The sequence below is a fragment of the Taurulus bubalis genome (genome assembly GCF_910589615.1).
Source record: "Taurulus bubalis genome assembly, chromosome: 12".
Classification (NCBI taxonomy): Eukaryota; Metazoa; Chordata; class Actinopteri; order Perciformes; family Cottidae; genus Taurulus; species Taurulus bubalis.
Window position 1 is genome coordinate 25946520 of NC_136600.1, and position 13795 is coordinate 25960314.

General features: G+C 46.9%; 1 protein-coding gene across 1 annotated transcript; it reads left to right on the forward strand.

Moving 5' to 3' along the window:
* Positions 1-1197: 1197 nt before the first annotated feature.
* nes (nestin) lies at positions 1198-9196 on the forward strand (the record flags this gene model as incomplete). The annotated part of the gene is made up of 4 exons (XM_079227382.1): positions 1198-2010; positions 3130-3254; positions 5705-5778; positions 6384-9196. The coding sequence occupies 4 exons, from the start codon at positions 1198-1200 to the stop codon at positions 9194-9196; spliced, it is 3825 nt and encodes a 1274-aa protein (XP_079083508.1).
* Between the last annotated feature and the right edge of the window lie 4599 nt (positions 9197-13795).

The window sequence follows — 13795 nt, forward strand, 5'->3', positions numbered from 1 at the left end:
GTTACAAATATTAACTCATAAGGTCACTTAATGAATAAGCCTCCTTTGAAAGAGGAAGTAAATGCTCCTGTTCCTACTTGATTGTTTTTATACCTGACATATTAAATTCCTCCATGTGGACGCTGAAAATGTGACGCATAGTATGAATAATTCATTTTCAGTTCAACCCTGAAACCAATGCACACATGTGTGATTCCCTGTGAGCAACAGTAAGAAGAGTTTCTCAGAGTAGGTGTTACAGCTGCAGTGCTGAGAGGCGGCCACTAGGTGGAGATGGGAAAGTGGAGCTGTCGTCTCTCAGTGCTGATTACAAATATGAGGCTTGCAATAAAGATTTGACTATTATGACTTTCTGAGCAGATACTGTGTTTGTTGTTGATAAGGTCATGGACTTCAGAGGAAGACAATCATTAACTAACTTTCCCTAAATACACTTTACCCCAAAAACTGTCTGTTCATTTCACAATGATTACAAGGAATCTATATTTACATGGGTTTTTTGTTACGTTTGATGATTTGTCCTCACGTCATCATATTCATACACAGCATCACACGTATGTGCTTATTCCTCTGGCTCCAGATGATATTCTCAGCAGGAAGATGTTGAAAACTGTGTGTTGTGTCATTGGTTTGTTGGTCTCTTTACTTGTCCACACTTTACTTTCCCACAGGTTGGGTTCCTGAAATGTTCCTTTTTGTTTTAAAGTATTTTATTTAAGGACATGTTTGCCTTCACGAGTGCAACAAAGGTCTCTGGGTGCAGATTGTTCAGCATCTTGACCCTCCAGGTTTCTCTCTATTTGGGTCTTTCTCTTCCAGTGCCAGTGGTGAAAGAGTTAATGTTGGAGATTACATCACTCTCTCTCTCTCTCTCTCTCTCTCTCTCTCTCTCTCTCTCTCTCTCTCTCTCTCTCTCTCCCAGCCCTCCTCCCCCTTCCTCTCTCCCTCTCCATCCTTCCTAATCTCCTCTCGCCTCCCCTCTCCAGCCTGCAGTCTCCTCCCTCTCCCCTCCCCTCCTGTCCGGTATGAAAGGGAAGCCTCTTGCTGGCGGTCACACCACCAGAGCCTCACAGGAACTCCCCCACACACACACTGACTCGGCCCGGGAGACGGAGAGTCGGCTGCCAAATCACAACCAGCGTCCCTCTGAGTGAGGCCTCCGGTCGCCAAACCCTCTCTGTTTTCTACAGCACTGACATGGAGCTCCGGAGTTTGCGTAAATCCTTCCCCCAGGAGGAGAAGCACCAGATGCTGAACCTGAACCGGCGCCTGGAGACCTACCTGGGCCGGGTCAAACTCCTGGAGGAGGAGAACGCGCTGCTCGCCAGAGAGATCCGAGGCCTGAGGGGCCACGGGGCCTCGGGGCGGAGGCAGGTTCTGGAGGAAGAGCTGCGGCGGGCCAGGCTGGAGGTGGACTCGGCCTGGAGGGACAGGGTCCACGCGGAGATGGAGGCCGGCAGGGTGGCCGAGGAGCTCCGAGACCTGGAGCAGCAGACGCAGAGGGAGGCCCAGGCCCGGGTGGAGGCCAAGAGGAAGCTGGAGCAGAGCAGGAAGGAGCTGGAGGAGGAGCAGCGGGCTCAGATCCGGCTGAAGGACCAGGTCGGTCAGCTGGAGAACGAGGTGAGGCACCTGGTGCGAACCCATCGCGAGGACGTGGCCCACTTGGAGGCCACGATGACCCGGTCCAGGGCCGCGGTGGCACCCATGTGGGCTCAACGGGGCTGCCAGGTGCCAGACCTCCAACAGCTGGGGCAGGAGTACTCCCAGAGGGCCGCCAGGGCCTGGCAGGAGGCGGCGGAGGCCCATCAGGGGCACCTAGACCGGCTCGAGGAGTCGCTCCACCGGGCCAGGAGCCGCTTAACACAAGTGGGTCAGGAGAAGAGCGACAGCCTGCTGAAGCTCCGGGCCCTGGAGAAGGAGATGGAGTCAGCTCAGGACGTCCGGCTGCACCTGGAGACGGCCGCCGCCCAGCAGGGAGGCAGATACAGCCAGGAGATCCAGCACCTCCAGGTGAGAGGTCCTCATCGCACCTGAAACGGGCCCTCTAATGGAGCAGGGGCTCCATCTTTAACGACACAAAGGCTGCAACCACAAGTGTTTCATTGTTGACTGAGCTTCTTTTTCAGGCGATGATAAACTGTTTATACAAAATGTCAAAAAATTACAAATGCTCATCTGAAATAATCAGAATTTTTCAATAAGAGCCCTTAAATTGATGATATTCATGTTGGGTTAATAATCTCAGCATTACAATACACGTCATACATCACCCTTCTGTGAGCCGATCAGTATGAATTATTGCGTAAGAAACATATTCTTGCCAATTTAATTATTAAGCTGTGAAAACAAAAAAGAAAAGCCAAATTGAGGACCGTCTGCTGTGTGAAAGCATCATCTGTCGCTGGCTGTTCTCGTGAAGCGTGCGGCCTCTCACTGTGTTTGATGTCTTCCTTTGCAGCTTCAGAAAATAGACGAAGTCTAAAATAATAAAGTGACGAACCTCAGGGGAATGTTTCCAGATAATAATCAGCATCGGTCACTGAGGAAAAACTGAGTTTAGACACGAGTGTATTACAAATGACTGGCGAAGCATTCATCACTAGATCTTTTTATATAATATATATATATATATATATATATATATATATATATATATATATATATATATATATATATTCTGATGTCTCTTATCGGGCTGATAGTCAAGGCCTTTGATGAGCCCGGGGGATTTTCTCCCTCACTATGCTGATTTAATATTCTGATGGAATGAAAACACTGGGGTCTGAAAGGACGATGTATTTATAGGCGGTTGGATCAGTTTTTGGTCACAGGGAGGTCCGAGGTGCTGAAGGTCCTGGACCACCTTATTCATGTCCAGGTCTAGTAACAACCCAGTGTGACAAGACAAACCTAAAGGGTTAACTTTATATTATCAAAGCAGCACAACTGTCATTTTCAGAAAAACAGATGAGTTCATATCAAGACCTTGTTCTCTTTATAGACGATGACGAACACAAAGGATGTTTATTTTTACCCAATATGCCTCACTGTGAGAATTCGTTCACACCCTTCTTCTCTTTTTACTTTCTTAACCACTTCCCTTTCCTGGTTCACTTCCTGTTTTGGCAGGAGCACTCGGACGGCCTGGAGGCGGAGAAAGAGGAGCTGGGCCGGCAGATGGACCGCCTCGTCCTGGAGAACCAGGTTCTGCTGCAGCAGAAGACGTCTCTGGGCCTGGAGGTGGCGACCTACAGGTACGCTCAAGGAAGTGCCCTTTTGTTTAGAGCATCCCGAAAAAAACAATGTCACAAAATCAGAAAAACAAGGACGTATAAAAAGACCATCACTACAGACCTGATTATTCTGTGCAGGGTGAAGAAGGCATCCCAGCATGCATTGCGTGTCTTAGAGTAAAGCAGTTATCATCTCGGCCCCCTTGTACATTTATAATGATAAAGTATTAACTATGGAGCTGGAAATGGGACATAATTAGCCTAGCTTAGCATAAAGACTGGACATTGTGGAAACCCCTTGTAAGCTCACCAACATGTTATGTAAACAAAAATATATATGTAGGTCTACACAAGCAATAACTAAGTTGTAGACTGTGAATGTCTTACAGATATTGCAATATTCTACCCACAGTAACACCAGTGATACCAGTGACACCAGTGACACCAGTGCTTCTGTGACACACACTGTATTGCATCATATCTTATTGAAGAGGGCAATTATACTGCACTTCTAGAAATGTAGAAGTTATTTCATACAAACATGGAATCTCTCATGTTGCAAGAACTCTCTGCATCGTGAATCGTTTAGTTTCAGACTTTTAAGAAGCTTCTGAGAGGAAACCAAACTGCAGTCTTCTGCAGTTTTTTTTCAACACACACCAACGGTTGACCTCCAAGAATGTTGCTAATAGCTTAGCGTAGCCCTGTGCTAACCTCCTCTGCAGGTTCACTTACTACAGAGACGGAGAGGAATGTTGCTAATAGCTTAGCGTAGCCTTGTGCTAACCTCCTCTGCAGGTTCTCTTACTACAGAGACGGAGAGGAATGTTGCTAATAGCTTAGCGTAGCCTTGTGCTAACCTCCTCTGCAGGTTCACTTACTACAGAGACGGAGAGGGATGTTGCTAACAGGCGAAACTGTGAGATAGATGAAGAGATGGCTGCTGGTGGCCTTATTTTAACGAGCGCAGCATAGAAGCATGGTGGAATCAGCGAGCTAGCTAACAATGGCTGGCTAATTAGCTTTTTTGTTTTTGTTTCTGCAAACTGAATTTCTCAGGAGTTTCCTGTTTGCGTCGACTTAGATTGTTCGTGATACGGTGGCTTTCATGAAGGGTGAGACACCGCTGTGAAAAAGGAGAAACTGTGGCTTCACACTGTGATGCAAAGTTAAAACTTCACCAGGGTGGAGGAACGATGCATTTAATGTAAAAACACATTGCACTCACAGCGCCATGGGAGATGACTAAATCATATGTTTTCGTACGTTTAATACTACTAAAGTACTGCACATCTCCAAATTGTTGTAAATATTTCGATTCACAGTACATACTCAGACTTTTCCAAGATACAACCGCCATGTCTTCCCTTATGTTTGATAATCAATTGATTATTAAACTTTTTTTAAGCGAAAATGCCCCAAAACATTGCTGTTTCCAGCTTGTTAAACTGAGGGATCTGCAGCTTTTCTTTAACCTACTTAAGATTAGATAATATAAGATATACTTCATTGTCCCCCAGGGAAATTTACTCTAAGTGATAGAACTGACATTGTTCGGGGTTTGGACTGTCGGCTGAACAAAGCAAGCAACAGGAAATTGCCATTTCATCACATTTTGTAAATTGAACAATTAACCAGCGAAAGAACAATAATCAGCAGAGTGTTTGATAATGAAAATAATCTTTAGTTGCAGCCCGGTTGGTAACGAGACTCTGAATCAGACGATAAGTGTAACGCACCCTAGTGCTGCTGCTCGAGCTTCTCCTCCGTCGGTCAGACAACAGGGTGCAGCCGTCTGGACTAAAGGTCAGATGCTGGGACCAGCAGCCTCTGATGTCTGTGGCGGAGCAACGCATCCATTATGGGGCTCTATAGCGGCATCTCTCCTTTCGCCTTCCCCCTCCTCAAAGTATTGACCCTCACTCTCCCAATTTATGAGCTATGGGAGTCTAGAATAACAGCAGAGGGGGTGGGGGACTAGAGGACACACTTCAATGTCATCCCCTGCCCACGGGACTGTTGTCATATCGAGATGTGTTGCAAAATTATATTTACAGACACACACAAAAAAAAAACCGGCTAAACATGCAGTTAATTACATGATGTGTTGGAATGGAGGCTGGTGTGGTCCACGTGTGTGAATGGAGACAGTGGTGTTAGTGCTGCATGGGCGGTCATTGTGTGTGTTGGTGTGTGTGTATGAGGAATTGAAGGTTTGTGTCGCTGCCAATGGCTCCTCAATGGCTCCTCAATGGCTCCTCAATGGCTCCTCAATGGCCGGCCCTTTCCCTCATTACCATAACAACAGACTGCAGCTCCCCTTCGCTCGTCCTCACACCCGTCGCTCCGAGTGCACCATCATGTCGGCTTTCACCCGTTTACGGCTCGTCCGCGCTGAACATCAGTGTATTCACGTTTTGTGTGTGTAACTTCAGAGTGTAACCGGCTCCTCTTGTTGTCCGTCTTCACAGAGCGTTGCTGGACAGCGAAGGCCTCAGGGGAGACGTCCCTTTGTCAAATCAGCCAAGGAGCATCTCCACCACAGGTAATCAAAGTAAAGAGTATTAATACACCTGCATCACGTTAGTGTGTATAGCACCTCAATATGCCATGAAATCCTCTCCTTTATCCACACTGCTTTGTTCGAGTATCATTTCAGTCTAACTATAAGCCCCTCAGAGTGGAACATGTTTGATACAGTTTGTAATCGCATTAGTCAAAGTGTGTGTGTGTGTGTGTGTGTGTGTGTGGGAGGGGGGGGGGGGGGGGGGCTGAGGTAGGCACTTTGGGTCCTGTAATGCTAAAGACAGACAGTCCCCAAAGGTCATTGAGCCGCATGGCTCTACTTTCCGGTAACATAGACAACGGAGGAAGGAAATGTCGATCAATATCTCCCCATTAGTGTCCAGCTTCCATCGAGAACATGCATTTAAACAATGCTTTGAGAAGGTAGTACACTAGGAGTACTAGTGATGATTTTAAATATTAGTCAAAGCTGTGTGGACGTATTGAACATCTAGAATACGGCATCTTGGAAAGAATTGTGATCTAGAAATTGATTTAAATTCTAGAGGCGATCAATGCAAGCCATTATTATTACAGTAGCTCACTTCATTGTGTATTCATGAGCTCTGCTCTTGTCCTCCACAGATGCAGTTTTCAGTCCTCGGGGTGTTAAAACAAATCACCAGACCCAGCTGTCCGCCGGCCACAGGACCACTTCCCTCTCGTCTGTCCGTGGCTTAACAGGAAGACGACCAGCGGCGATGACGGCATCGCCGATCTGGAGCAGAAACCTTGTCACTCTCACCGACGCTCCGAAGATTTCCTTGAACCCTGACGCAACAAAGTCAGCAACATGTGAAACCCAATATCCCAAAATACTGCAGGATGGAGCCGTGGAGAGTTTCAGACCCCAGGAGGTTCATGAGAAAGTCACCCATGCTGAGCCTCTATCGCCTCCCAATGAGCAGGAGGCTGAAACAACGTCAGGGGACCACGAAGGCCAAGAGGACCGGAACCATGCTGGTGTGGACCCGACACCGGACCGACCAGTCCTCCAGTCAGTGGTCAGTTATCAGGTGGAGTCTGGCATTAGCACTGAGCCACCCATCAGCGATGAAATAAGTCAGCATCAGTTTACAACCCCCCACCTTACACCCTACTGCGTCAGCATGACTGAGGAGCCCTGTGGTTTCTCAGATGAGTCCGATATAGACGTCCCTTTTGAGGAATCTGTGGGAAAAGAAGATATGCAAGAGCTGCATGTGCCAATTGATGCGTGGCCAGATGAAGAGTTTATAGGCAAAGAAATAGAGCGTGTGCAAGAGGAAACGGCAGATTCTGAAACAGAGGCGGGGATTGAACCAAACTTTGACTGTCAACCTGAAGAGAGCTCGTTCGACAAAGGGACAGACTTCAGCCCAGATGAAAACATTGTGAAGGAGGATGCAGCCGAGACGAGGCAAGAAATTAGCTGTTCTGTCGTGGGAACCAATGAGACGGATGTGGAGGATAAGTTGTACCCTGATGGAGAAGAGATGGACACATGGGATAGTGTAATAGAGAGGAAGGTCGATCTGAAGACAGATGAAGACATCAAAAAGGATGAAGACAAAGGACATAACGCGGAACCAGAGGAAGATATATCCGCGAGAGAACAAAAGCAAGAAAAGAGAGAAAGCAGGTCTGATTTGGCCACAGAAGACAACAAGGCTTCTTCAGTGACGGACACACACGTAGATGACGATGGACGGCGTGCCGCTTTAGACCAAGAGCACACACTCTCCCCTGACAGCGAAGAAGACGATGACGAGGAGGATTCTCAAAATGTCTCTGTGTCGTGGAGGACCGAGCTGGAGGGCGACAGCTACGCTCAAGACAACACGCTCGCCGACACTCGGCCTCTGATCCGATACAAGAGCGACGAGGCCGATGCCAACACTCAGGCGTCGCACGTGGACGAGAGCGACTCCAGCGACGGCGAACAGGAAAAGAAGTTCGGAGAGACGGGAATGTGGAGCGAAGGCAAGTCAAAGAAATTCGGAACGATGGAAGATCTGTGCGAAGAAGTCGAAGGGGAAGCGCTGGACGAGGAGTATAACCTGGGATATACCCACATTGAGAACAGGGCTGTTGGTCGTGGTCAGACTGGAAGTGAGCCGGCTACACTGGATGCGGAAGGAATGATCGGAAAGGTCAGTGAGGGACAATCGGATGGAGAAACTGAAGAACTTACCAAACCCACGACGCCCGCAAATATGTTCAACGATGAGGAGCTGGAGACGGACCGACTTGTGGAGCAGGAATTAGAGAACCTAGCCACGGACAGCTACAGCGCTCACTTTGCACAGCGGCAGCTGAGTGGGAATGAGGGCAAGTCCTTCGAGGAGAAGACGGATCAAGAAGAGGCCGGAATGCTTTGCGTTGCAGAGCCTGACGCGAGAGTAAACCAGCCACTCTCATCTTCCACTCCAATTACAGATCGACCTTACGAGAACCTGCATTTCTGGGATTCGTCGGTGGCGGAGCCTCAGGCAGACACTCAGGCGTATGAGGAGGTCCGGCATGAAGATCAGGAGGCGACAGATGCTCCAGAGAGAAGAGAGGAAGAGGAGGAGCACAATGCCTCCATGGTGACACACGCCGATGTCACAGAAGATCCCTCTCGCCTCGCTGACTTCATCAGCAGGCCCGGTATGGAAGAAACCAACAACTCAGAGGATCCAAACTCTGTGTTGCCGGTCTCAGTGGATCAGGAAAGCCTGCAGGGTGTGGCTGCCCCCGCTGAGGTGAAAGAGGAAGCATCGAGTGCATCTCATAGACATCTACTTGAGGATGTTGCAGACCGCAAGGAGTTTCCAGAAGCTCCAGAAACCGCCGAGTGGGAAGTCCTCGAGAACCCAAGTGAGGACTTTGAATTCGGAGATCAGAGTGAAGATTATGAAAAGTGTGCTAATGTGCCTGAATCAGCTGAAGGTAATCTGCACGACGACGATGACGGCGGCTCCGATGAGGGCGTCACGACAAGAAAGGAGGCGACCCAGGAGATTTCCCCAGGCAGTGCGCCTGATGGAAACGATATCTTTGTGGTGAAGGACTCGGCCGACCTGGTGAACACAAACGGCAAAGACGGCAGCCTCCACGGTTTCTTTACCTCCGGCTTCACGGATGACATATGGGAGACCGGTGCCGCCTGTCAGCCCGAGGAGGGCTGTAACGAAGCAGCGGAACCAACCAATCAGAATTTGGTTTGGGGGAATTCGGACAATGTCGTTAACGTGGTAAACTCCAGGGTGGAGATCAACTCGTCCAAAGCCCTGAACGCTCAGAAAGAGCAGGAGCAGGTGCGTCCAGAGGTGAAGCAGGTGGTGCGTCGCGATGTTGTCGAAGGGGAGTTTGTTGGTTCTGACGAGTCTGACGTTGAGGGTGAATCCTGGTCCTCTGGGGAGGAACCGGTGTGAAAAGTAGCACGAAAGTTTGAGCTTTAACAATTTCAGATGTAATTAGTTTCTGTCAGGAAAATGGCGTTGTCCGTATGACGCGTTTACTACGAAAGCCAAAGTCGTGCCTCGGTACGCTCACCACCAACGTGCCAATTCTGTCTCACGATGCCGAACACTCGTTTCCTTAATCTGACAAATTTGATCAACAATTGTTTTTCATTATCCTGATGGTTCAAACTCTTTAAGTGTGCATGTAATGCAGGATTATATCTGCACGAGGGAACAGCATGAAGACAGAACAAAGAGTGTCATTTTGAAAGTCAAAGCTTTATTGATTGCTGCCTAATCTGATTTTACTGACTGATGAAAATCAATGAGACCAAAAGGGTGGGACTCCTTGTAGAGCTGCTATTTCATAGCGTATCAAACAGACGGCGAGTGTTTCATTGGACAATAGTTGACCCATCTGTGCATGCTTTACACGTGTAGAATGAAGGGTTTATTTCCATCTCTAAAGTTTTTGCTGCGGTACATTTACAGTCCTTAATAAAACAGTAGATTCATGATATGCTCCGAGTCTTTTTTGTTGGAACAGTTGTCTTCTTTGCTTGCACCTCAGACACCGACAGGAACAGAGTCGGCGTAAACAACAGTTCTATCTGTTTGATGTGTGTTTTATTCAGACCACTGAACATGTGTTCATCCTCTGGAGAGCTGAACTCATTTAGACTGATCGCTGACAGAAAGCTGGAGGGGGGATGGATCTTTAGAGGCCAACCAGGAAGTTAGCATCACGCTAGTTTTCTCTACAAAAAGTCAATATGCTTTTTCTATTGGATTTTGGGATTATTACAGAAAACAAACGTTGATGAAATTTACACATTTTATTCAGCAAGATAATCTTCATAATTGAACATCACTTTAATGATTTGATTTTATGATCACTTTTATGATTTTTAAAGTGTCATTGCAATGGCCAGAAGTGGAAAAACTAACATTGGGCGACAGAGGAACTCCACCATGGTCACATGACCTCACGTCGCCACCACTACTACTAATGTTCCAGTGAGGACGTCTAGCCGTCTCATTCAGACTCTTTTTAAAGACTTCTAGATTCATCAGAGGGTTTTTTTATTAAAATCTCTTCGGCTATTGTTAACCACAGACCTCATTTTACTTTGAGATGCGAGAACTGGAAGTGTGAAGAGTGCAGTTCATATTTCTGGTGAATTTAGATACAAGTGATGGCAACTCAGTTACATACAATGTTTAATGACACAATATTTTACAGGTCCAACATATCCTAATAATCTGCCTCAGTGTCCTGGAAAGAATAATATAATTTTATGCTAATTGCACGTAAAATAGAGACGGTGTTCAATTGGTCCACTTGAATGTATTGCTAGTGGCACCAAGAGAGCATCTTATAGGTCAGCATGCAATCCAACATTTATGGAGAATTTAATATCCAGTGATACAGCAATAATCAATTCATATTAACTGGGTTTAAAAAGTTCTTTCAAGAAAAACACTGGTGAAATAAAGCGTAAGATTTGTCCCATTCACAATGCAACACATTGCTTCATAACGTTGAAAACTCTCCGTCTGTTATTTAAAAGAAGGAATCTGTGACGATTGAAAATGATAAAATGTTCTCCAACTCAGAACACAGAAACATCCAGAAGGCAACGTCAAGAAACCTGCTGCCTCCCAGCAACATCTGTGTGTGTGTGTGTGTGTGTGTGTGTGTGTGTGTGTGTGTGTGTGTGTGTGTGTGTGTGTGTGTGTGTGTGTGTGTGTGTGTGTGTGTGTGTGTGTGTTTTGGGCAACATCTCAAATTCACTGACCTCAAAACAATCAAGCTAACAAAGCAGCACCGGGGCCCTCAACAAGCAAACAGCCATCCGAGAGACGAGAGAGGGAACAATGTGAGACCTCCCCTCTTCCTCCTCCTCCTCCCCTGCTCTTCCTCCTCACCCTCCTCTTCCTCCCTCTCCTTGTCCGTCCTTCATTAGTCCGTATTCTGAACAATGGCGGCTATTTCAGCGGGCGCTCTCCTGCTCCGCTGCCCAAATCTGCCCAATGAGGACTGAAGCCGCAGTGAGAAGGCCGGCGTGCTGGAATGGCATGACGGCAGCGTCAACAGAGCGGTCCATACACCAGTGGTTCTCAAATGGGGGTTCGTGGACCTCTGGGAGGACGTGAGATTTAAAAAAACATACCTATCAAAAATGAGCATCCATTCAAAAAATCCTCTAAAAATAGTTATTTAAAACCCGTTGAAAACTGTGGATATTGCTATGAAAACTGTATAATTCACTTCTTCATTTACTCATAACCAGTAACATATAGACTGATATTTACACATCTGAACACACAACTCACATTATACTCTTCTATTATAACACCAACATTATTCAAACAGCCCTAGTGGTCGCAGAGATGCACCTTTTTTAGTTTGGGGATAACATTTTCGAGCAGAGGCCTAAAAATAGGTTGGTTTTTAAAAGGTTAATACATATTCAATCAAGTAAAGTATACATTCATGAAGATATCTGTATATATTCTATATTAAATCAGACACTGTGTATGACTGCGCTGTGTATTACATCTTTTTTTTTTCAACCCAAAAATATTTTGCAATGATTAGAGGGTACTTGGCTGAAAAAAGTTTGAGAACCTTTACACTACACCATCGCTATCTGATATAATAGCAACTCAAGATTTTGATTAAAAAAGGATAATTCATCTTTACTGGTCAGACTTAAGATCCTTTTACTGCATGAACTGGTGTCTCAAAAGCTGTTCTTTATCAGGTAATTGAATACTGTTGAATCAATTATACTATATTTGATACAACAGAATATGAAGATCATTTTTCAGCACAGTTTCTAGTGTGCACTGCAGCACAAGCAAAGCTGGTGAAGTTAATTGAAGGAGTTTGGCTTTCACTAACAGAACTACACGAGCATCGAGGGACCGGCTACTTGAAGTAAACAAGTGTTCGCGGAGCTAAAAGTTGCTTTGGCACCGAGCTCCCATCTGAAGACGTTTGGCACAGAGGAGCGGTTGCCATCAACTCATCCTGGAGGCGGGAGCCGGCTTTTGATTGCTGCATGAATCGTTTTGTTTCTTGGCAACGCGGCAGAACCGTGCGGCTGAGGGTCAGAGCAACACGTTGCCCGTGTGCCAGCTTTCCGCTAACAAGCTCCCGGCTTCACCACAGAAACGGACGCTAATGAAGTATTGTTGTGTTTGATGTGATTCATCAGCTCGGAGCTGGAGCACGTTATTGGCACATTATTATTATTCTGAACACATGTAGATATGTGTGAACATGAGCGCCGGACCAGACTGTGGTGGTTCTGCTCGGCTTTCAGGAAGAGAGGAACAGCATTCGTTGTTAAGATTATGGTTTCATTTCAGCACTGACGCGTCCTCGAGTCTTTGTGCATCACGTTGTGCTCCCGGAGAACTCCATTCTCATCGTAATGGCCGACATTTAAAATGCTGCAGACGTTTGCGTTGGACGTGCAGAGTATCGACACGATGCTCCAGTCCAGCCACGACCGACGACCACGGGATCACTGCGGGGGAGGGGTGTTTGTAAGAGTCCATTAGGAGAGTCAACCTCTTTGAGGTAGTGTGTGTGTGTGTGTGTGTGTGCGTGTGTGTGTGCACACATGTGTGCTCCGACAGCCATCTGCCAGCCCTCATCCCGTCCCCATTGATTTACTCCGGATGTCGTTGGAGTGAATGATGGCCCTGCAGAGCCGGGCTGAGGACCAGGTGCCTCCAGCTCTAGAGCCCCATTAGATCAGAAAAAGGCTGCGTCTCCTCGGGAACACTCCCATAGCAATAACCAAAGACAGTATATTTATTTGTATTCTGACATTTTGGCCTGAGGATGCTGCCTGTGGGAGATTCTGTTGTGTCCAAAGTGGGAAGAGTTCATCCTCTGGGAGCACGAACGTGCTAATAAGATTATTATTGTGTATGAGTTGTTGTTTTTTTGCTTGACTGGAGATGCAACCAATAAAAAAGCTCAGGAGGTAACCAATGATATTAGGATTCATCCTCTGGGGAGCATGAATATCCGCAGAACATATCATGTAAATAGTTTTTAGTTTGTTTGGCGGTAGAGATGACCTGAGGATGTTATCAGACAAAAGGCTCAAGGGTCACCGAAAAACAATCGGTATCATCCTCTGGGGACCTTGAACATTCACAGTGAATGTTGGGATAATTTGGCCCATAATTGTGGCGACGTCTGGCTCTGGTTGTCCCGTCCGTTCACGTTCATGATAGAGAACCTGCAACCTTCTGTGCATTCAGTTTCTTCAGAATATCACAAACTCACCATTGCAGAAAAGCAACAAATACAGAGACGGGTATCAATCAATGAGGGAATGAATGTATAGGCGTTAATACAGGTACAGGTAGGCAGACAGGTCGGTCCAGGTCCAGGTAGGCAGACAGGTCGGTCCAGGTCCAGGTAGGCAGACAGGTAGGTCCAGGTCCAGGTAGGCAGACAGGTCGGTCCAGGTCCAGGTAGGCAGACAGGTCGGTCCAGGTCCAGGTGCTGGTAACAGATTCTGAACCCCACAGCCCCAGAAA